General features: G+C 46.7%; 1 protein-coding gene across 1 annotated transcript in view; it reads right to left on the bottom strand.

The window, feature by feature from the left end:
• The window catches only part of LOC142055645 (uncharacterized), a 54234-nt gene that overhangs the window by 6839 nt on the left and 24842 nt on the right, over window positions 1–22553 (bottom strand). Inside the window, exons 5-7 of the mRNA XM_075089762.1 lie at window positions 10072–10126; window positions 8928–9077; window positions 7244–7704 (exon numbers count right to left, since the gene is read on the bottom strand). Coding sequence (XP_074945863.1) covers window positions 7244–7704; window positions 8928–9077; window positions 10072–10126 — 666 coding nt within the window. The remainder of the gene's footprint in view (window positions 1–7243; window positions 7705–8927; window positions 9078–10071; window positions 10127–22553) is intronic.

Below are 22553 nucleotides of genomic sequence, written 5' to 3' on the forward strand. Positions count from 1 at the left end.
ACTACTTATGCAATCGAGGAGAGAGCTGTAACGTGCCACTTGGAGTATGGATCCAGTTGTTGCCCCAGCGCCACTCAGTGATGTGTTCTAGCTGAAGTGGGGAATAAAACAAGTGGATTTGGGGGTTACTTTTTTCCTTTGCTCTAGTCAGCCATGTATTTGTTGAAATTAGAAACCTATTTCTGTCGACAGATTCTCTGAGCTAGCAGGTAATGATGTCTGGGGTTTTATAGCAGTGATAAGAAATAATGCTAAAAGGATACACAACTGTAGACTTTAATTTTTTTTTCCTTAAAGGCTATTGTTTCTATCTGTACTGAGCAATAGAATACAACACAGATGCTGAATACATGAAAAGGAACATTAGAAGTTGTCACCTCATCTGATCATGAAGAAAATGTTTGTAGTACTTGCATTACAAAGAGGATAGCTTCTGATGCCTCTGCTGAGGGGAAGGAGGGACACAAGCCAATGTCCTAGGCAAGTCAAATTGTTTTGGTCTGATTTTGAAAAAGACAGCTAGTATTGTTGCTTGAAGCATTAGATTTGTCTAAATAGCTCTGGGCCTTACAACTGTCCTACGTTCTCCCTGACACACTGAATCCTTGAGAACTGAGTGGCTTTTAGATTGCAAAATATTTGGGCAAATTATTAATTATAACCCATTTCTGACAGGAACTTAAAGTATGCTGAAAATTGGACTCGTGTTCTTTAGCAGTTCACATTTTCTTTAATTGCAGACAACAACAGGTAGCAGAAAGGGAGAAAAATAAAAGAGAAGCAGCGCAGCAACGAAAGAAAATGGGGGAAGAAGCCCAAAGGCTAATGAAAGAAGAAGAAAACAAAACTGATGTAGAAGTGTCCGGACACAAGCCAGGCATCAGTGGCACAGTGCCAATGAAAAAGAGAATTTCAGCTCTACAACATACATATTGGTATTGATTTAAGTATTTCTAGGGCTGCAGCATTTCTAGGACTCCAACCGTTTGGTGTCAGTACATTCTTCAGGGCATCTTGGAAGGCAGGGTTCTCTCCGAATATCTTCAACGACTAGTAGGTGGTTATTAAAGGAGAAAAAAAGCCCACAGAAAATCATGCCTTGATGGAATGAAGTTTCCTGCAATAGTCCTATTCCAGCACCCTTCTTTGCAGCAAAAGTGATTGAGCAAGGATGTTGACTGAAAGACATCCTTAATGAATAGTTCAAGCCTAGAGAAAAGAATGGAAATACCTAAGAGTGTGGTAAATCTCCTGTATTGTCTATGCTTACCTGAAACATGTAATTAAACAGTTTTAAAGAACCCTTTGCTTCCTGCCTGATCGAGAATGTCTGCTTTTACCTTTCCATAAAGGTATTTATAAATGTTTCACATTTTTCCATGGGAGATAATATTGACGCGTGCAGAAGAAAATTACTTGTTAAAGGTGACCTACGGCTCTCAACGTACTCCTGGTAGAGTACGCTCTGGTAGAGCACAAGTTACAGCTGAACACAAAAGTGGATTTCTTGTCACTTTGTCACTTGCAGCCCCTGTGCTACCATGCCCCTTTACAACACTACAGTGGTTAACAGCAGGGGCATCGCTACACAGCAGTGGTGCGTGCTGCTCCTTTCTTATGAAGGCTAATGTTGTGAACGTAGGGGAGCAATTCAATCACTTACTTGTATTGGTAAATTTGTATTTCTAGCAGAAATTCTTCTAGTTCCTACATTAAGGGGAAAAAAAAGTCTCACGCTGTATACTTGTTGCATAGGTAGTACAACTGAAAAAAAGGTGTCCTCCTGTGAATACATCTAAGTGTGAAAATTCTCAGTTCAGTTAACAGCACTTCTCAGGTTCCATTTTTGTACACTTACTGTATGTATTTACAGTGGAATTCCTCTCAGAAAAGCGTGCAAGGTAAATAGGCAGTAGAAGACAACAGTAGTTTAATGAAGAAGAAAAGTTAATGTCTGCTGGAGGGCAAGGTGTGTGGGAGGAGGAGGGTCCATGTGGTTATTAGGTGCAGCTCAGAAGTTCAGTGAATACCTCCTGCATCTTCTGCTGTGCGGATGCTATTATCCCTGAATTCATGGGCTGTCTTGTGGCAGATGAGTGAGGACAGCAAATCCTGTGCCTGAGACGGGTTCCCTGTGTATCCAGGGTCCTGTGAAGTTGTAACAGAATGGGAAGGGGCGGGGGGACTAGATCACCTCTGCCTCGAAAAATAGAATTTTTAACTAAGTTGTAAGACACAAGTTCTGCTTAAAAGAGAAGTACTTGAGAAAGTAAAGACAGTAAGACTTACTCTGAATGGCCTTTGTCATGGAGAAAAGTTTTAAAAAATACTTAGTATGCTTGTCATGCTGCTTAAAACCTTGCACAGACCAACTGATTTGACAGCAATTTTTAGACATTAAAGAAGTCATTGAGAAATGTGAAATTTTAAAATACCTTTTAGAAAGCAACAATATGCACTTTTGTGTGTATCTTCTGCGCAAGTGTTCTGGCTGGAGTAGAATCGATGACTACAGTCTGTCCAGACTGAACAGCAGTATGGCAAGCAAATCTGCTCCTAGTACACACCTCTAAAGTATCTGATGGTGGATTGGAGATAAGAAGAAAGTCTGTGAATAAGCTTTAATAGCAATCCGCGTCTGTCCTTTTAACCACACCGATGAAGCAAGGAGGCACATGTCGTAATTCTTTCCCTATTGCTGACACAGGGCAGGGAAACCTAATACCTGTTGCCTAGTTTAGGTTGGAAGCGACATCGCATCTTTCTAAAACAATTAGTTTAGTGCTTACTATTGCTATTTTTGAGACAATGTAAAATAGGTGCAACTAGATGTTATTTATTAAAAATAACAAAACATTGGCTAGTTAAGAAGTTAGAAACAAAGCCCCTGACTGCGTCATGAGAATGCTCGTGTTTTTTGAGCCTTCAGCCGTTTTAAAAACGATTAGGTGCTGCCACCTCCTGCACATCAGCCCTCCTGCGTTGCTTTGCCCTCTCCTGCTGCGTACTCACACTGTTTTGCTGTTCTTCCCTCCATTTCCCTGCCTGTATTTGAGCACAACTGCTCTAGGAATTGCTCCCATCTACTCTACCAAGTCCTGACATAATGCCAGAAAGGGTACAGTGCTCTCGTAGGTAGTAGTCTGTATGTCAAAACAGCATGCATTGGTTTCATATGTTTTCCTGCGCTATAGTTGCTTGTGTCTGCAATGCCCCATGTTCATTTGTCTGAAGGGTTTTGGAGGAAAATGCTCCCCTGTTCTGCTCATGTAGGACATAAATAAAACAGTGGTTCAATTTTAGCGCATTTCTAGCGGTTGGGATTTAGGTGAGGTAGTTGATTTGGGGGGGGAAAGAAGGCAAAATGAGGAAGGGATCAGAAGTGAAGAAGAGCCTTGTGAGTGGGTGGACCTAAGTAAGCATGCAGGTGAATCTCTGGTGAGGCGGTGGGCAGTGCCTGTGCCTCAGTGTTTTCAGCAGCTGAGAGGCATGTTGGGTACCTCTTCAGCTGAATATTAAAGAAAGGCTTCTTTGAGCCTGGATTAGAAAGAGAAATGCATAATGGGATTATCAATAGGTGTTGCTTCAACCAGGGAAGGAGCCGCCTTGGTTCCTATGCTACCCTGTAAGCATGAATTCAAGCAGCCACCTGCTACCTGACCCTTAACCTATGCCCTGCTTGTCCTCCCCGCCTGCACACTTTGAGGCAAGACTTCAATTCTTGCCTCAGTATGGTATGAACAATTTCTCAACTCAGAAAAAGGAGGAGGTTTTATTGAACTCTTTGGAGGCTAATGGTCCTCCCCTAGCTGCTCCATACAGCAGCAGCAGGATCCAGGTGAATCATGGCTAAGAGTAAAGCCAAATATTAGATGGGGAAAAATCAAGGTGGTACATTTGTCACAACAACTGGGATATCCTCTGTGGATCGGGGAGCAAAGGCCAGCCCCACAAAGTCTGGGACTGGAGCATTTATCGTGGTACTTCAGGCCTCTTCTTTCAAAGGGTACCTTGAGCTGTCTGCATACTTGCAGGATGGAGGAGGAAAGGCGGCAGCTTGGAAGCGAGCTGTATTTCAGGTAGAGATCAGAGCACGGACTTCTATCAGGAATGTGACGGGAACTCTCTTGCTGAGCATAGTTAAATAACTTATGAGAGTTGAGCGGACAGAAGATTTTTAAGGGCAAGAAGCAATTTTGACGTTATTCTGGTGTTAGCGCCTTGTGTCTTAAACATGGACCACGTCCAAAACATGGTTTGAAATGAGTTCAGCCTATTGACATTTTAAATGTAAGTGTAGGTTCATACTGCTTTGTTGCCTGCTTGCTGCAAAAGACACCCACGTAGTCACAGGTGAATCTCTCTCCTAGAACTGAAGATCTAAACTAGTCCTCTAAACTATGCTCCATTTCACCACCACTCAAAGCAAAGATCACTTAAACAATAGTGGCTGTTAAAGAGAAACCCAAAATTGTGATAAAGATGGTAAAATCCCATATAAAATATTGCAAGCTCTCAGCCTTGAACAGACATGCTTTGAAGTAGCAATAAGGCATGTTGTGTCATGTGTTCCAGTCCCATCCCCTCCACCCGCCAACCTATTAATTTTGGCCCTTGTGCCCAGGTACTTAAAAGAAAAGCTTTTGAAAGTGACTTTGCAGCAACTATGTATTGCAGTAGTGTCATAAGGCAAGTCAAGTGGCCTGCAGGAACCCAACAAGGTAGGTGAGCGTGGAAGAGGAAGTTGCTGGCAGAGGAAGCAAGGCGCTCTCGTGTTCTCATCTTTGTGAACTCTTGGAGCCTGTGTTACATCAACATGCCTGTTCGATTCCTCTTCCTTAGTGAAATGCTTAATGAACACTAGGGAATCTGTTGCAAACACAAGTAATTCAGAACCCAGGCATTACAAGGATGCAAAAGGTCTCTGAATTGCCTCTGTAAGCATTGGTGCATGTCACCCTCTTGAGTGTTGCAAATGCTCCCCACATGCTGGCCAACTATTCCTCCTTCCTTGTGGCTAATAACTCCATTCTTCCCCAAAGTGGCAGGGCAGTGCATGGCATTGTCTGGCTTCACTAGGCTTCTTCTGCTCTGGGTTGCACAGAGAAATATTACACTTGCTTTGCTGGAGGGGAGAACAGGAAGCCAGTGAGGTTTAACCGGCCAGAGGTGTTGTTGAAAGGTTGGGTGGAGGCAGGCAAACACCGCTATGTCGCCTGTTGGTTAGCATTGCCCTCCTCTGAACTATGCATGGATTTCAAGTTTTGGACAGGAAGAATTTCTGGTTTGATGGTCACAGTGGCATCTCGGTGGGCACACTGAGACTGCATGGCTCTCAGATTAATTAAACAAGGTATTCTGGACTTCTGTTAAATGCCAGGAAGACTGACACTCTCCTGGCAGCACAGAAATGAGCAGTTACAAGCTTCTGGAAGATTGCATTGAATTAAAGATTAGGCACTTGCATTTGTTAACTCAGCATGGGTGCAGTCATGCAGGTGGCATGTGTGTCCACCGACCAACTGGAGCCATTTTCTCTGCCTGAGTGCTTATGCTTGGAGCTGTAATGAAGTTTTTCTCAGCAGAATTCTCTTCTTTGGGTCCTTATGGTTCCTTATGCCCTGATACAGTGCCTCCGCCAGCTCTGCCTGTGCCCAATAGCTCAGCTGAGACCGGCTATTTTATATGGCTTTGCTACAATAAAACACTCACACATTTACCATTTCTAACAGGCTTCATTGAACTTGTGATTATAAAGGTAATTTACAATGAAACAATTAAATAAACAATAAGCTAAAGCACAATACATTTCAAAGGGCTCATATGACTACAACATTCCAACACATTAAAACTTTAAAACAACATTAACACTCAAATTGTACCTACACCTATACTTATCTTTCTAACACGTTTCAAGACTCTCAACAAAGTACCTTTTTGGTTACAGTCCCTGTAAACACACAAGACCAGTGAAACACTCAAGCAATTGTACAACTGAGAAGAACACTACACAAGACAGGAACAAACAATGTGCTGGAAACTGCCTGGGGAATAGGGGGTTTACCTCTAAATTGAACTGACTCTTTGGACAACGAATGGATAACACTAGCATGCTCTCTGGAATACATGTGTGATATCCTTAGCGGGAACAAGCCTCCGTGTCACTCAACACTGTAATTTCACAAAAGCTTTAGGTTAGTGCTGCCTAAAGAAATAGCCCACCTTTCTCTGGCCGTTTGCTCCCGTGCACGTCTCACGCTACTCTTGAGCCAGTGCAAAGTGCTGGTATATTTGCCCAGTGAAGCAGCCAGGGAAACTCATTGAGCTTAACAAACAACAAATTAACATTCAGCAAACAAACATGAAAGAGAACTCACTGTATTCTCCTTGATCTCCCTGGTCATGTTCACTGTGCAGATATGTTGGCACCAGAAAGACACCAGCGCGGTGGGTTGGGGGGGGTGGGGAACATGGTGACTGGGAGCAGGAGGACTATTTCTGTAGGCAGCAGTACTCTCAAAAAACGCCAGTTACAAACATCCTGTAGAAAGGCTTTACCTTTTCCATTCTGAAACAAGTAACATGTTTTCAAACCGATTTATAGGGCAAATCAAATAGTCAAGAGCAAAACGGTGGACTAGGACAGAACTGCAAAACAACGCTCTAGTACTGTAAATGAGATCTGTTCCTGCTCCATGAGTACTGAAAGGCCGCATGATAGTTGGTACAACAGGGGCTGCTACAGCCAGATCGCTGGCGAGTCTGCTGCTCCAGTATCTCTTCTTTATTCCTGTCTGAGAAACAGTATTGACGTACCCAAAGACTTCATCATCATGAGGTTCTGTAAAATCAAGTTCTTTCACAAAATGGTTTTCATTAACTCCGTGCTCCACCTTCCTGCATGGAGGTGTCACAGGAGACAAAAGGATGGTCGAGTTTGGCTCACCTGGAGTTAAGTCCACAATGATACCAGAATCACTGAGGCTTTCAAGAGAAATTGACCCAATTCCTTCAGTGAAGAAGGCAGGCTTAGAGGACAGGCATCTTGAGCTCTGAGCTCTGAACATGTTTTGAATGAACTGCTCCCCTTCTAGGCTATATGGCACCACATCAGTCTGGATGGTCTGCTCCACCATCATGTTTCTGACTTTCTCCTCCTCCTCCTGGGAAAAAGTTAGTTTTTCATCCAGAACATTTTCAAGCATCTCTTGATTCACAGTAGAATTGGAGGGAGCTGGCTCACTCAACTCAGAGGTTGTGGTGGTCAAACTCTCTTCAAATAAATCAGTCCCGTTAGCTGTGTCCTCATGAAGAAACAGCCCACTATCTGCCAGCTCCTCCAGAGCTTGGTCCTCTGTGGTGGGGCTGTCTGGCATAGTGGTACACAACGGCTTGCCCTCAGAGTCACATGTGTACTCCGGGCGCTGCTCATCTCTCACAGAGCTCTTCAGGGCCATCTCCATGCTCGACACCAAAGATTCCAGTTTCTTGTTCTCAATGCTTATTTCTAGGAAGTATTTCTGAAATTTTTTGTCTTTCTCAGCCAAGCTGTTCTTCATGCTCTCAATAACTTGCTTGAGTTCTTTAATTTCCCTCCTTGCTTCCAAGAGGCTCAGCTCCATCTCCACATGATTACACTCGTCTTCGATCCAGTCTTCCTTCATACGTTCCACCTGAGCTTTGAGCTTTTCGATTTCTCTTTCCCTGGAGCAAAATAAAAATATCGTAACACTTGTGGTGACTGCCTAGTTAAAGAGTCAACGTGAGGCTCCACCTCACTGGGGTGGCTATGCTGCAAAGATGCTCCAAGGAAGAAGCAAATTCCTCCATGCATCGTTTGCTGCCACCTCTGAGAGAACTGGCAGAGATGTCAGCTGGCTGCCAAGACACACTGGCTGATTCCTAGCTGGAGTCACCAACCTTGCCACACAGCCAGCAGCCTTGTGGGCTATGCTGTGATCCTGGACACTTTGAGGTGAAAGTGGTGGCCTCTGGGTTAGGTCCAACCAGTACAGCGCTTGACATCTCATCTACTGCCTCACCCTGGAGGAAATGACAAACAGCTGCCTGGATGTGTCCCCTGTGCCTGCCAGCAGCTCGTCACGTATAGCCAGAGCCAACAGTGGCCTCAGACAGCAGGATGGCTCAGGGCTGCAGGCACCTGGCTTGCTTTGCACCCGGCTTGCTTTGCACCCCCCCAGCCCAGCATGGATCCAGAGGCTTCTGCCTTCACTTGCAAGCAAGTGGGGAGAAAGGCCCCCTGCGTGAGATCCAGCCCTCACAGGTACAGATGTTGGGCCACCCAAAGCAGGACCAAGGGGTCCCTGGGACTCTACCTTGGGGCTCCATTCAAACAACCCGTTGTGCCCGCTTGGGTTGTGTGTGCTGGAAAGCCAGTTCTCAGAGCACAGTTTTAATAAAAGAGAGAACATCTGTTGCTGTGTAATGTACATTGTTGCTTCTTCGCTTAGCATCCATACAAAGTGCTATTGCAAAAAAGTCCATATCTAAGCAACAAAACCACAAGCGGGCACACTAGTTTGTGTCAGAGCTTTTCCTTCATTAGGGGAAAAGGGGGACATTTTTGGTCGTATTTTCTGAGTGAGGTGGAATTTTTTTTATGTATAAAAGGTCTCAGTGCTAAAGTAGGCTGGTGAAGAACTATCCTTTGAAAGTCTTCTATCGGGAAAGTTCAAAAAAAGGGAAAAAGAGACAGCCATATTTGTAACGAAAGTGCACGGTACATATTCACTGAGCACACAATGAAACCTTAAATACCTGAAAACAACCTAATCAGCCCAATCATATTTCAAATCTCTTAATGAAAACTTTACATGGTCAAGAAAAGAGTACAAATGATCAGGACTCCCATCCCTTAATGCTCCTGAATAAATCTTGTCCAGTCTTATTTCTGAAGTGAAATATACCTTTCTGTAACTTTGCACTCGGATTCCTTCAGCTTTTTTTTCAAATGCCGTATTGTAACTTCTTTCTGCTGCAGAGGAGTCAAATACCGCTCCGGATTTTCTGGCTTAGTGCTGCAATTGTGACCACAAGAAATAGATTTCCCTGATTGCCTGAAACGAAAAAAAACCATCACACCATCACATAACATCACTCCTACAGTTCTTCAGTCCTGGCAAAAAGGAACACATCCCATAGACTGATATGGCGCTTGACTCATTTTGGGCTCCTCAGTGTCCACACAAGTGACTCCCTCTGGCAAATCAAAGTACTTGAGAAAATGGCTGATTTGTGGCTATAGTACAAAATTTACTATTTATCATACTTGTTTTCAGTGCCATTACCTCAAATGAGACATTTAACTTTAAAACACCTAGCCATCTCCTCACCCAAAACGGTGCCCAAGAGCAGGCAGCTGGGCCATTGGCAAGGGCACCCAGCTGCAGACACAGCCAGGTAAGGAAGCGTACAGACTGAGTTCAGCTCCACATGTGAGTTAAGAAGCCGAGCACCCTGAAACCTACATTAATCCTGTCTAGCTTTAGGTGTGTATCTGACATGCTTGGCTGTTGAGTTGCCTGGGGTGGGAGGAAAGAGAGAGAAAGGGAGGGAGAGAAACAACAATTTCTTCTCTGCAATATGTGTCGCACGCTCCCGCAGGTATTAGTTTTCTTCCCTGTAGAGGAAACTGCACACAGAGGTACCTAAGGCCGGGCAGGGTGAATTTTCACCCGAGCATACAATATTTTCTATACAACCCCACCCAACTCTCTCCAAAGGAGAAAGGATCTTTCTGTGAAAGAACCAGGAAAGCCACATGAGAACTGACAGCATAAAACCACGGAAAGGAGCCTGCCTTGGAGTGAAAATCAGCTACAAAGTGCTTTGACTAAAAGTAACCTTGAATTTTACAGTACTGAAACAGTAAAACTTCTACATGGGATAGAGCACACTGTTGATTGTCGAGCCACCAATATGAAGAGTCACACCCATGCTGAGGAGCAACACGACCCCTTTGGCAAGCCAGACAACCAGCTGATGCCCCATTTGAGTGCAGAGAAGGTAAGTCAGTGTGCTGAACACCAGGATGCTGAAATAAAGACTTGCCTCGTCACTTGGCTGCTGTCACTTCCTTTGTTTGAGCCTGAGTTGCTTCTGCTGGCTAAAGAAGCCCCATAATTCTGACGGGTGTTCGCAGGACTCGGCTGGTTTTTGCTCAGTGTTGACAAAGGGGCCTTTTCACGGGAAGCAGGTGGGCTGGGTCTGGACTTGTTGGATAAGGATCCATTATTCTGACCATGAAGGCCACAACTGGAGGAGAACCAACATGGTTAAAGCATACTGGATTATCTTTATCACACAACTCATTATGTGTCTTATTTCACGCACAAAGTTGTCTACACACTAAAACAGGTAGATAACTGTGAGTGGCCGGGAAGAAAGTCCTGAAGTCATCAGCCACTGCACACTCTTTCACTGACTGTGGGGCTCTCAGTCTGAATTATGTGATCTAGGGAAACGGTGGCCATTTTCACGTTTCTCTGTGGCTAGCACGGTTCCCACTGACTCCACCAGATCATCCACATTCCCTGAACCTCTGACTCCATTAAGTAATGAGAGGACTGCAGCCTGGGCTAGTGCCAAAAGAACCACGCTTCAGCCTTCCCTGGCCAGACCTGCAGAGAGATGCCTGCTCGTGGAGGTTTGCTCTAAGACTGCTTTCATGCTCCTTGGCAAGCAGCCTGAGGGATCACAGTGTGTGATGAAAACCGATTTGTTTGAGCCACTGTTCCTTTCTCTCTTTGGCATAGAGGGTGCTTCTGCTGCCACTGTCAACTATTCATAGAATCATAGAAGAGAACCATAGAATCATTAAGGTTGGAAAAGACCCCTAGGATCATCAAGTCCAACTGTCAACCCAACATCACCAAGTCTCCTAAACCATGCCCTGAGGTGCCACATCTACACATCTTTTAAGTACCTCCAGGAATGGCGACTCTGCCTCCTCCCTGGGCAGCCTGTTCCAATGCCTGACCATTCATTTGCTTAGATATAGTTCAAACCCTACTGTGAGCAGGCTGAAATAGTATTAAAATAGACAAAGAAAACCACACATTTTTTTCTTCCTTCCTTCCTTCCTTCCAGTTTCCCTCATACGTATCTACCTTTCTTTTCCCACTCTTTATTAAATAACCTGACTGTCGACTGTGGGCTTGAAAGCAACTGGTATCTGTGCTGCTGGCAACTGCCAAAGGACTGAGGTGCTCTGAGCACAGCTTCCCAAGGTGGGTTCCTCGCTTGCTCACTTGGTTTGTCTTCCTGCACTGCTACACTGCTACCTACATCCTCTCATGGAATCTGTTCTTCTAAACTGTAATGAACGGGCTGGTTTCAGAAAAGAAAAAGGCAAATCCAGCCAACCAAAGAGGCTTGAACATAAAAATTTAAATACCACAGCACTATGAAGCAAGAACTCTCCTCAAGATTCCCTAACTTGGTTTCGTCCCTCCTCTGAAAATGGAACAGTTTATAAGGAAGGTGGCTGCTGCAAACCTTCATCACACTGCTGTGGTTTGGGTGATTTTATAATTATTTTACAATGAAGTGCTGGACTGTGGTTTGTGACAACACTGAGATTTTTCAGAGGAAGTTGAGTCAAACAGTTAAAAGAGAACATATCGCAAAGGAGACCTCTCCTTCCACTTCGTACAGTACAGCATCAACTCTTGGGTGAGGCAGAATTCACATAGACTGTTGTGCTGGTTTTGGCTGAGAAGGGGTTAATTCTCCTCACTGTGGGGGTCAGCTACCTTTCCAGCTTCCCGCGCTCTGCCGCGTGGCGTGGCAGGGGGGGCTGGGAGGGGCAGGGCCATGGTGGGGGCGGCTGACCCCGACTGGCCAATGGCAGGTTCATTCCATACCATGTGACACCATGACCAGTATATTGAGGGGGGGCAGTGGCAGCGCGCGGGCGGCGCGGCGTCGGGGCGGCGGGCGGCGAGCGGCTGCGGCGCGTGCGGTTTGTTCCGGCGGTTCGTTCCCCCTCTCCCCTCCCCTCCCTTCCCCCCTCCCCCGGGGCTTTGCGCCTCTCATTGTTCTCCTTCACATTGCATTTCTACTGTTGTTTCTTTTAATTTTCATTATTAAACTGTTCTTATCCCAACCCACGAGCGTTACCCTTCTGATTCTCTCCCCCATCTACCGGTGGGGGAGTGAGCGAGCGACTGTGTGGGGCTGAGCTGCCGCTAAACCACGACAGTCTTTTTGGCGCCCAACGTGGGGCACGAGGGTTGGAGATAACAACAGCTGCTGGTCACAGCACCATGTTGTCCTTTTTGCAGTGGGTGTTAAAAATCGGTGTTGGTTGTTTGAGTCTGCTGTGTTCTGCTGTGATTAGTAATGTTTTGCCTACAAGATTTGTTATACAAACACTCGTTTTCAGCTTTACCTGGTATTTGGGGTTTTTGCTGAAACCGTTGCTGTACTTCGGATACCACCTTGTTGAGGCAATTAGCAATTATACCTCCTCCTCTGAGAGATTTTATATGGAGGAAATACAGAATAATACCTTTGCAACTTTGTTCTATGATGTCTGTGCCTTTGTTACAACAACGTTTTTGTATCTTGAACATCCTTGGGTGGTTAAGGTGCAGTCATTGTTAGTTTTTGGGCATGTTGTTTTGGTTTTGACTAAGCAACTTAAGAATATCACCCAGAAATCTGCCCCGAGGCTTGATAGTTACGAGTGGCAGGGCATGTGGGATAGCATGGGCAAATACCTAGGGCAGTGGGCACCCCCAGTGTTTTGGAGTTTCACCCCCGAGCAAGTGCAGAATCCTAAAAAACTAGTAGAATATTTGGAAAAAGTATGTTGTTACGCTGGGAACTCCAGAGAGACACAGATAACTGCAACGTGCTGGGGTCTGGCCCATGCATACCGAGCCCTGCTCAACAGTATTCAGTGCCCCCAGGGGGAAGAGAATGTCTCTGGATTGAAATGCAAAGTGACTGGCACTGTAGACAATCCAGCCCTGACAACAGGCACTGCAGCCACTCAAACCCCCACAACAAGTACCGGAGCTAGCTCAGAAAATAAACCCGTACCAGTATCAGTTGCCCCCATACATAAGACGAAATATTGGAAGCGGACATCAACTCGTTTAGAACGGGATGATGAAGAACCAGGGCCATCGCGGGGAGAGGAGGGAGAAGTAATAAATGAAATAGAGACCACCCGATCCCTGTCCTTAAGCGAGTTGCGAGATATGCGAAAAGATTATAGCCGTCGTTCAGGTGAGCACATTGCCACCTGGCTGCTCCGATGCTGGGATAATGGGGCCAGTAGCCTGGAACTAGAGGGAAAAGAAGCCAAACAATTGGGATCCCTTTCTGGGGAAGGGGGCGTTGACAAAGCAATTGGAAAAAAACCACAAGCCCTCAGCCTCTGGAGGCGACTCCTGTCTGGAGTGAAGGAAAGGTATCCCTTTAAAGAAGATGTTACATATCGCCCAGGAAAATGGACAACTATGGAGAAAGGCATCCAGTATCTCAGGGAATTAGCTGTGTTTGAGGTGATTTATGGTGACCTGGATGATCAACGGTCATCCAAAGATCCAGATGAAGCCGAGTGCACACGACCCATGTGGCGGAAGTTTGTACGGAGCGCACCATCTTCGCATGCAAACTCATTGGCAGTGATGTCCTGGAAAGATGACGAGACACCAACGGTGGCAGAGGTGATAGATAGGCTCCGGGATTATGACACAAATATCTCTTCCTCGCTTGTCTCTGCTGTGGAGAAACTATCCCAAGAGGTCCAGCAACTCAAAGAAGATCTGTCCTACTCCCCACCTCGACAGAGCAGTGTCTCAGCTGTTAGGAATAAGCGTCCTTTGGCTCAAAGAAGGGGATACACACCACGGGCCACCCTATGGTTCTACCTGCGTGACCACGGAGAGGACATGATGAGGTGGGATGGCAAGCCTACTTCGACCCTACAGGCACGAGTACATGAACTGCAAGGAAGAACAGTCACTCAGGGAGGCTCTTCCAGGAAAGCTGCTGCTCCAGTTTCCAGCGAGCAAGTCCCCAGACAGAGGAGTAGAAGCGCAGATTTTATTTCTAAGTGTAATAGAGGGACTCCTGATTCACATTTACAGGAAGTGAGTTGTGACTGCCATGATCAGGACTAGAGGGGCCCTGCCTCCAGCCGGGTGGAGGAAAGGGATAACCGGGCTTACTGGACTGTGTGGATCCGATGGCCTGGCACGTCCGACCCACAGGAGTATAAAGCTTTAGTGGACACCGGCGCACAGTGCACCTTAATGCCATCAAACTATATAGGGGCAGAACCCATCAGCATTGCTGGAGTGACAGGGGGATCCCAAGAGCTAACTGTATTGGAGGCCGAAGTGAGCCTAACTGGCAATGAGTGGCAGAAGCACCCCATTGTGACTGGCCCAGAGGCTCCGTGCATCCTTGGTATAGACTACCTCAGGAGAGGGTATTTCAAGGACCCAAAAGGTTACAAGTGGGCTTTTGGTGTAGCTGCCTTGGAGACGGAGGAAACTGAACAGCTGTCTACCTTGCCCGGTCTCTCAAAGGACCCTTCTGTGGTGGGGTTGCTGAAGGTCAAAGAACAACAGGTGCCAATCGCCACCACAACAGTGCACCGGCGGCAATATCGCACCAACAGAGACTCTCTGATCCCCATCCATAAACTCATTCACCAACTGAGGAGCCAAGGAGTCATCAGTAAGACCCACTCACCCTTTAACAGTCCCATATGGCCAGTCCGGAAGTCTAATGGAGAGTGGAGACTAACAGTAGACTATCGTGGCCTGAATGAAGTCACTCCACCATTGAGTGCTGCTGTGCCAGACATGCTAGAACTTCAATACGAACTGGAGTCAAAGGCGGCCAAGTGGTATGCCACAATTGATATTGCTAATGCATTCTTCTCAATCCCTCTGGCAGCAGAGTGCAGGCCACAGTTTGCTTTCACATGGAGGGGCGTCCAGTACACCTGGAATCGACTGCCCCAGGGGTGGAAACACAGTCCTACCATTTGCCATGGACTGATTCAGACTGTACTGGAACAGGGAGAAGCTCCAGAACACCTTCAATACATTGATGACATCATTGTGTGGGGCAGCACAGCAGAAGAAGTTTTTGAGAAAGGTGAGAAAATAGTCCAAATCCTTCTGAAAGCTGGTTTTGCCATAAAACAAAGTAAGGTGAAGGGACCTGCACGAGAAATCCAGTTCTTAGGAATTAAATGGCAAGACGGTCGTCGTCAGATTCCAATGGATGTGATCAACAAAATAGCAGCCATGTCTCCACCAACTAGCAAAAAGGAAACACAAGCTTTCTTGGGCGTTGTGGGTTTTTGGAGAATGCATATTCCAAATTACAGTCTGATCGTGAGCCCTCTCTATCAAGTGACCCGGAAAAAGAATGATTTCAAATGGGGCCCTGAGCAACGACAAGCCTTTGAACAGATTAAACGAGAAATAGTCCATGCAGTAGCTCTTGGGCCAGTCCGGGCAGGACAAGATGTAAAAAATGTGCTCTACACTGCAGCCGGGGAGAATGGCCCTACCTGGAGTCTCTGGCAGAAAGCACCTGGGGAGACCCGGGGTCGACCCCTAGGGTTTTGGAGTCGGGGATACAGAGGGTCTGAAGCCCGCTATACTCCAACTGAAAAAGAGATATTGGCAGCATATGAAGGGGTTCGAGCTGCTTCAGAAGTGGTTGGTACTGAAGCACAGTTGCTCCTGGCACCCCGACTGCCAGTGCTGGGCTGGATGTTCAAAGGAAACATCCCCTCTACACACCATGCAACTGATGCTACGTGGAGTAAATGGGTTGCACTGATCACCCAGCGGGCTCGAGTAGGAAACCCCAGTCGCCCAGGAATCTTGGAAGTGATTATGGACTGGCCAGAAGGCAAAGATTTTGGATTATCACCAGAGGAGGAGGTGACACGTGCTGAAGAAGCCCCACTGTATAACAAACTGCCAGAAGATGAGAAGCAATATGCCCTGTTCACTGATGGGTCCTGTCGCCTTGTGGGAAAGCACCGGAGATGGAAGGCTGCTGTATGGAGTCCTACACGACAAGTAGCAGAAACTGCTGAAGGAGAAGGTGAATCGAGCCAGTTTGCAGAGGTAAAGGCCATCCAGCTGGCCTTAGACATCGCTGAACGGGAAAAGTGGCCAGTGCTCTATCTCTATACTGACTCCTGGATGGTGGCAAATGCCCTGTGGGGCTGGCTGCAGCAATGGAAGCAAAGCAACTGGCAGCGCAGAGGCAAACCCATCTGGGCTGCCACATTGTGGCAAGATATTGCTGCCCGGGTAGAGAAACTGGTTGTAAAGGTACGGCATGTGGATGCTCACGTCCCCAAGAGTCGGGCCACTGAAGAACATCGAAACAACCAGCAGGTAGATCGGGCTGCCAAGATTGAAGTGGCTGAGGTGGATCTGGACTGGCAGCATAAGGGTGAACTATTTCTAGCTCGGTGGGCCCATGACACCTCAGGCCATCAAGGGAGAGATGCAACATACAGGTGGGCTCGTGATCGAGGGGTGGACTTGACCATGGGTATTATTGCACAGGTTATCCACGAATGTGACACATGCGCTGCAATCAAGCAAGCGAAGCGGGTAAAGCCTCTGTGGTATGGGGGACGATGGCTGAAATATAAATATGGGGAGGCCTGGCAAATTGACTATATCACACTCCCACAGACCCGCCAAGGCAAGCGCCATGTGCTTACAATGGTAGAAACAACGACTGGCTGGCTGGAAACATATCCTGTCCCCCATGCCACTGCCCGGAACACTATCCTGGGTCTTGAGAAACAAGTCCTGTGGCGACATGGCACCCCAGAGAGGATTGAGTCAGACAATGGGACTCATTTCCGAAATAGCCTCATAGACACCTGGGCCAAAGAGCACGGCATTGAGTGGGTGTATCACATCCCCTATCACGCACCAGCCTCTGGGAAAATTGAAAGGTACAATGGACTGTTAAAAACCACACTGAGAGCAATGGGGGGTGGGACATTCAAGCACTGGGATACACATTTAGCAAAAGCCACGTGGTTAGTCAACACGAGGGGATCTGCCAACCGAGCTGGCCCTGCCCAGTCAGAAATCCTACATACTGTGGAAGGGGATAGAGTCCCTGTAGTGCACACAAAAAGTATGCTGGGCAAAACAGTCTGGGTTCTTCCTGCCTCTGGCAAAGGCAAACCCATTCGTGGGATTGTTTTTGCTCGAGGACCTGGGTGCACTTGGTGGGTGATGCGGGAGGATGGAGAAATCCGATGTGTGCCTCAAGGGGATTTGATTTTGGGTGAAAACAGTCAATGAACTGAATGGCACAATGTGAACTGCTATATAATATTGTGTGTCACCTCTGTGTTGTATCAATGATATCAGAGTACGAGCCTCCCAACCCATGGAAGATCAACTATGAAACAAGCCGTGCAGCAGTGATGGAACGATGACTGACTCGGTATGCAGCAACCCAACGCCACACACCATCTCTCCCACCCGGAAAGACTGATACAACAGATGGAGCCCAGAGTCATGGACTGCGTGAACTCAATGGACATTTTAATGGACATTTTACAGGGAAGATCCATGAACTAAGGGAATGATGTCTGTGTATTATGTTAAAGGATGGGAAGGGGAGGGGTGGTGGTTGGTACGGTTGTATTGCATCATATGGGACCTGGGCATGGTGTAAGTGGTATGGAATAAGGGGTGGAGAATGTGCTGGTTTTGGCTGAGAAGGGGTTAATTCTCCTCACTGTGGGGGTCAGCTACCTTTCCAGCTTCCCGCGCTCTGCCGCGTGGCGGGGGGGCTGGGAGGGGCAGGGCCGTGGTGGGGGCGGCTGACCCCGACTGGCCAATGGCAGGTTCATTCCATACCATGTGACACCATGACCAGTATATTGAGGGGGGGCAGTGGCAGCGCGCGGGCGGCGCGGCGTCGGGTCGGCGGGCGGCGAGCGGCTGCGGCGCGTGCGGTTTGTTCCGGCGGTTCGTTCCCCCTCTCCCCTCCCCTCCCTTCCCCCCTCCCCCGGGGCTTTGCGCCTCTCATTGTTCTCCTTCACATTGCATTTCTACTGTTGTTTCTTTTAATTTTCATTATTAAACTGTTCTTATCCCAACCCACGAGCGTTACCCTTCTGATTCTCTCCCCCATCTACCGGTGGGGGAGTGAGCGAGCGACTGTGTGGGGCTGAGCTGCCGCTAAACCACGACAACTGTGCGTAACGCAGCAATGCAATTGAAGGAGCATTATTACAGAGGACTTCTGTCTAATTAAGTGGGTCAGGATGCTCTAATTTAAAGTTACATTTAAATGCACAGAAATACATGCAATGATACAGAATCTTACTGCAAGTAAGGTGATTTTAGGGCTTCATATTATACTTAGTATTTTTCACACACACACACACACACCCCCCTGTCCAGTACCTTTACTGGTTAGATTTAATCTAGAGAGTGCTTAGGTAATGTTTATTTTTCTAACAGTCTCATGACACAGATAGGAAACTGCTCATTAAGCATCATTCTGCCGATCTCTGTGCACTGGGGCACACTCCGACCTCAGAGACATCTGTGTGACTTAAGCATAGAGGTATCCCACTGCCAGTCCCGGCCTACCTGCCAGCACTTCCACAAAGGGCAGGAAACCCGTCCTGTCAATCTGAACTCTTTGCACCTACTCCAACAAATGTAACCAGCAGGGATTTTGTGGGTGGAGCACAATGTGCGCTGCTCCACCCAAATGTCCTCACCCTCGCATTCACAAGCTCTCTGGATTTGCACTTCACAAATGATAGGGAGAAATCTTACAGAAATCTTTCTTGAAAGATTTGTTTAGATAGATAACTGATTTATATTTTTTTTTTTTATTTGCATATAGTTTTAGTTACAGAAAGGTTGGGCAAGGGTGTTGAATACAAAAGCATCAAAGGCAATATTGTCTACTTCTTCCTACAAAAAATAAGGTCATGACCTGGAAAGGGACATGCCAAGCTGACAGTTTATTACAAAGAGAAAACAGTGATAAGACCAAAAGGTTAAGGTTAACTTCTTAGAGGTACTGCTGTTAAGCAACATATACCCAGTTGTCTCCTCCTCCACTCCAGCTGAAGTCTTTTCTGTCTTACCTGAGGGTATCTCCCATACTTGTTATGAACAAACAACAAAAAAAATACCTGTCGGCTGATCTGGCCTACTGACATGTTTTGGTCTCAAAAAATATAGCTTTTTTTTCCCCTTTCTCATATTACAGTTCTCATCAGTGTAAGTGCTGCCCAAGAGCATAGTGTTAGCCAAATTGTTTCAAAACTCACACTAGTGGTATTTTATGTATTAGCTGCAAGGCCTTACATAGTAGTCTCTCTCTGCACTAGCAACTCTCTCACTCTTCAGGAAAAATTGCTTTGCTTACTTGTGAGAAAAAGACCTTTTGCTTCCAGCAGCCGACACACGGGCTTCAGGCACTGAGGTACAGCCTGTGTTGCTTGAAGAGCTAAAATTGGTTTTAATCCCTGGAAAAGAAAAGGGATGAGTAAAAACACAGTGGAAATCATAAGTCAAAGGCTGTTTTAAAAATCACAATGAACAACAGGCATCATCCCTTTGCCCATCCTGTGTGAATTTTAGCAGTTGCGTGAATTTTCCAACATCCCTGATGTCAAGCACGTGATTTGTTCTGGATTTGCAACATTTCTTCAGAAGTGGCACTTAAACAAGAGCAGAGAAAAACCATTTGGACACAAACCCCTCACACTAAAGAAGCCCTTTTAGGACACGGCTAGGAACATTTGTTGTGACAACCTGTTTGCTTTCTTACAGCCGTCAATACAAGAATCAGGCTGCTCACATGGCTCCTGCAGCAGCACACAACTGTAACTGTAGATTTCGCTTGCTTTAAACCATATGAAAACACTACATGCTGGGGGAAAAGCCGCTTCCATTTTGGTTTCTGAGACGATGTACACATACATGCATATGTACATATAAATGTGTATAGGCTAATAGGGTATATGTGTCTGCATATGTACACACATATGCAGGTTCTCGTGGCAAACAGAAGGACAGTAAAGCAGCTCTAATAGCCTTAAATCAATCCAATAATCATGCGCGGCTCTCAAGTGCTTCTGGGGTGTTAAGCCATCTACCTGATTTCTGACTTTCTATGGATCACAGCTTTTATTTCCCAAGCCCTGGCATGTACAGGGAAAACTGCTTTCATTTTGCTACAATCAGTAGTAGGTAGAGCTACTAAGAAAGTCTTATCACCTGGAAAAATACCCACCCTAAAGTTAGGATTTTTTTCAGTCTGTCACTCAAATGGCAGATGTCCAAAGCCATATCTGGGCCTTACACTGCAAAGCCACAATATTGTACGATGACTTTATTCTGAGGGAATGGAAATAACTTTCCAACATCCTTTAAACAGCTGGTCAGGGGGAGCATCTCTCACCTGAGAATTTCTGGGCGCCGTCTCACGCACAGACACCCCCAGCCAGCAGCTGCAGACTTTCCATGAACCCCATTTTTGCTATATTTTCCATGATGCATCTGCAGATACCATCATCCCCCACTGGGGTGGATAAACCTTCAGCTGCACAGTCTTTCTTAAATCCTTTGCAGAACTGATGGTGATGTGCACGGCTTGTACCCCAGTTGACTAGGTTTGTCGCTGTGACAATGTGATTGCGAAAGCTCACACATCTAAGTCCCAGAACAACCCACCTAAGCAGCATTAACCATGAAAGAGGCTGCCATTTCTCAAAAACCATTTCTTTTGTCTGAACTGGCTATAACACTTGTTTTGCCCTGATCTGAGACTCCCCTGACTAAGAGGATTGTCTTACCCAACATTTCCCACAAAGGATACCACATATTGAGTCATCAGCTTAAGCGGTATCTCAGTTGAAATTCATTCATACATATATTTCCATGCTGCAGCCACTCAGTGTCACAGTGCTGGCAGGCAAGACAACTTGGCACTATGCTCTGACGGAAACGCTCATGCCACGCGTAGTGGCATCCAACACTGAGAGGCCCGTCACTCTGGCCCCAGCCCACCTTGCAGCAGGCTACAAGCAGCAGCACACCCACTCCCTAGGAGCAGAGCTGTGCACCGCTCTGTGCAACGGGAAGAACAACACAGTGATGGCCAACAAAGTACTGCAACGTTTTCCAGGATTGCTTCTTGCCTGCAAGACACTGGAGTGAAATAGTGCAGTATCAAGTGCTGTCCCTGCACTTTATTGCTCAGTGGGCAACGGCACTGAGCTAAGAGAGTGCTGCAAACAGCATCATGCTTTCTGCACTGCCTTTTAGCCTCCTTGCTGCCCTGACAGCACCACTACAGTCACCTAGCTCTAGCTGACAAGGAGGGGAGAGGGGAGCCTGCAACCCCACGACTGCATGCTGTGCTGCCCATGATGAGGAGTGCAGGCAGTGCCAGCTGGCACAACCCAGGCAGAGGCAGAAAAGGCAGTGACGGTACCTCAGATGTGTGTACACATCTGCCCCATGGGTTGGAGGACCACTGCTTAGGGAGCTAACACCGTCCTGCCACAGCACTGCAATTGGCTGGGCAAGGTAGAACAGCTTAGGTATACTTGGTCTGCCAGGACAGTATGCAACCGCATCACATACGTACGTATGTATATGGAGCCAGTATATACATTTCTTACACAGATCCACACAATAACCATACACCACAAGCAATCTAGAAAAGAAAACCAGACTGCTCACATGCACGAACAAATGTAAGAAAAAGAAGCTGCTCAGAAGTGATGAAGTCTTGCTTCAGCATTTCCGGCTTTTCTTCAGATAACACCCTTTAAAAAATGACCCATGTTGAGGGCAAAGGCTGCCAGCAGGGAATGTACTCAATTCACAGTGTCAAGCTCAGCTGACAGCGTGTTTTTGTTCCAGTCCCTGGCCTTTGACTTACTATGCGATTTACTATTACTATACATGAGACTCTTGCCTTGCACTTTGCTATAAATTTCACATCCAACAGTAACTGCGTAAATGCAGATATAATCCTGGGAGCAAGGACCAGGACTCTCCTCCACGTAGACTGCTCTATTCTTTGTGTGACAGAGAAGTTGCTCCCATGTGCTCTGCCTCTGCCCACGTCTGACAGATACCCTCTACTACCACGAGGTCTAAAGCCAGTGGAGGAAGCTGATGATGCTCTGTAGGTTGCAGTGGTTGAGAACTCTTGTGAGAGGTGTGGATTTGAACTCCTTTGGTCTAAGGAGGGCACTGAACTCAGATCTTTTCCCCGAGCTCTACTTGCTCAGCTGCCACACAAAACAGGGTGGGTGGTAGCACCAGTGCTGGCCATAGTTCAAAGCAATGAAACGTGCTGGTTGCTGGCACTCACAGAGGTGGTCTGGCTCTGGTACAGAGGTTCAGAGTGAATGTGAGGCACGTGCATGGGCGCAAGCAGGGTACAAGTAGGTGGCCAAATCTGGGAGACGGGCACGCCTCTCTGGCCTCTCCTGTGGACTGGGAGAGGTGCGTTCCTGCCTG

The sequence above is a fragment of the Phalacrocorax aristotelis genome, chromosome 3 (assembly GCF_949628215.1).
Source record: "Phalacrocorax aristotelis chromosome 3, bGulAri2.1, whole genome shotgun sequence".
In the NCBI taxonomy this organism is placed as follows: Eukaryota; Metazoa; Chordata; class Aves; order Suliformes; family Phalacrocoracidae; genus Phalacrocorax; species Phalacrocorax aristotelis.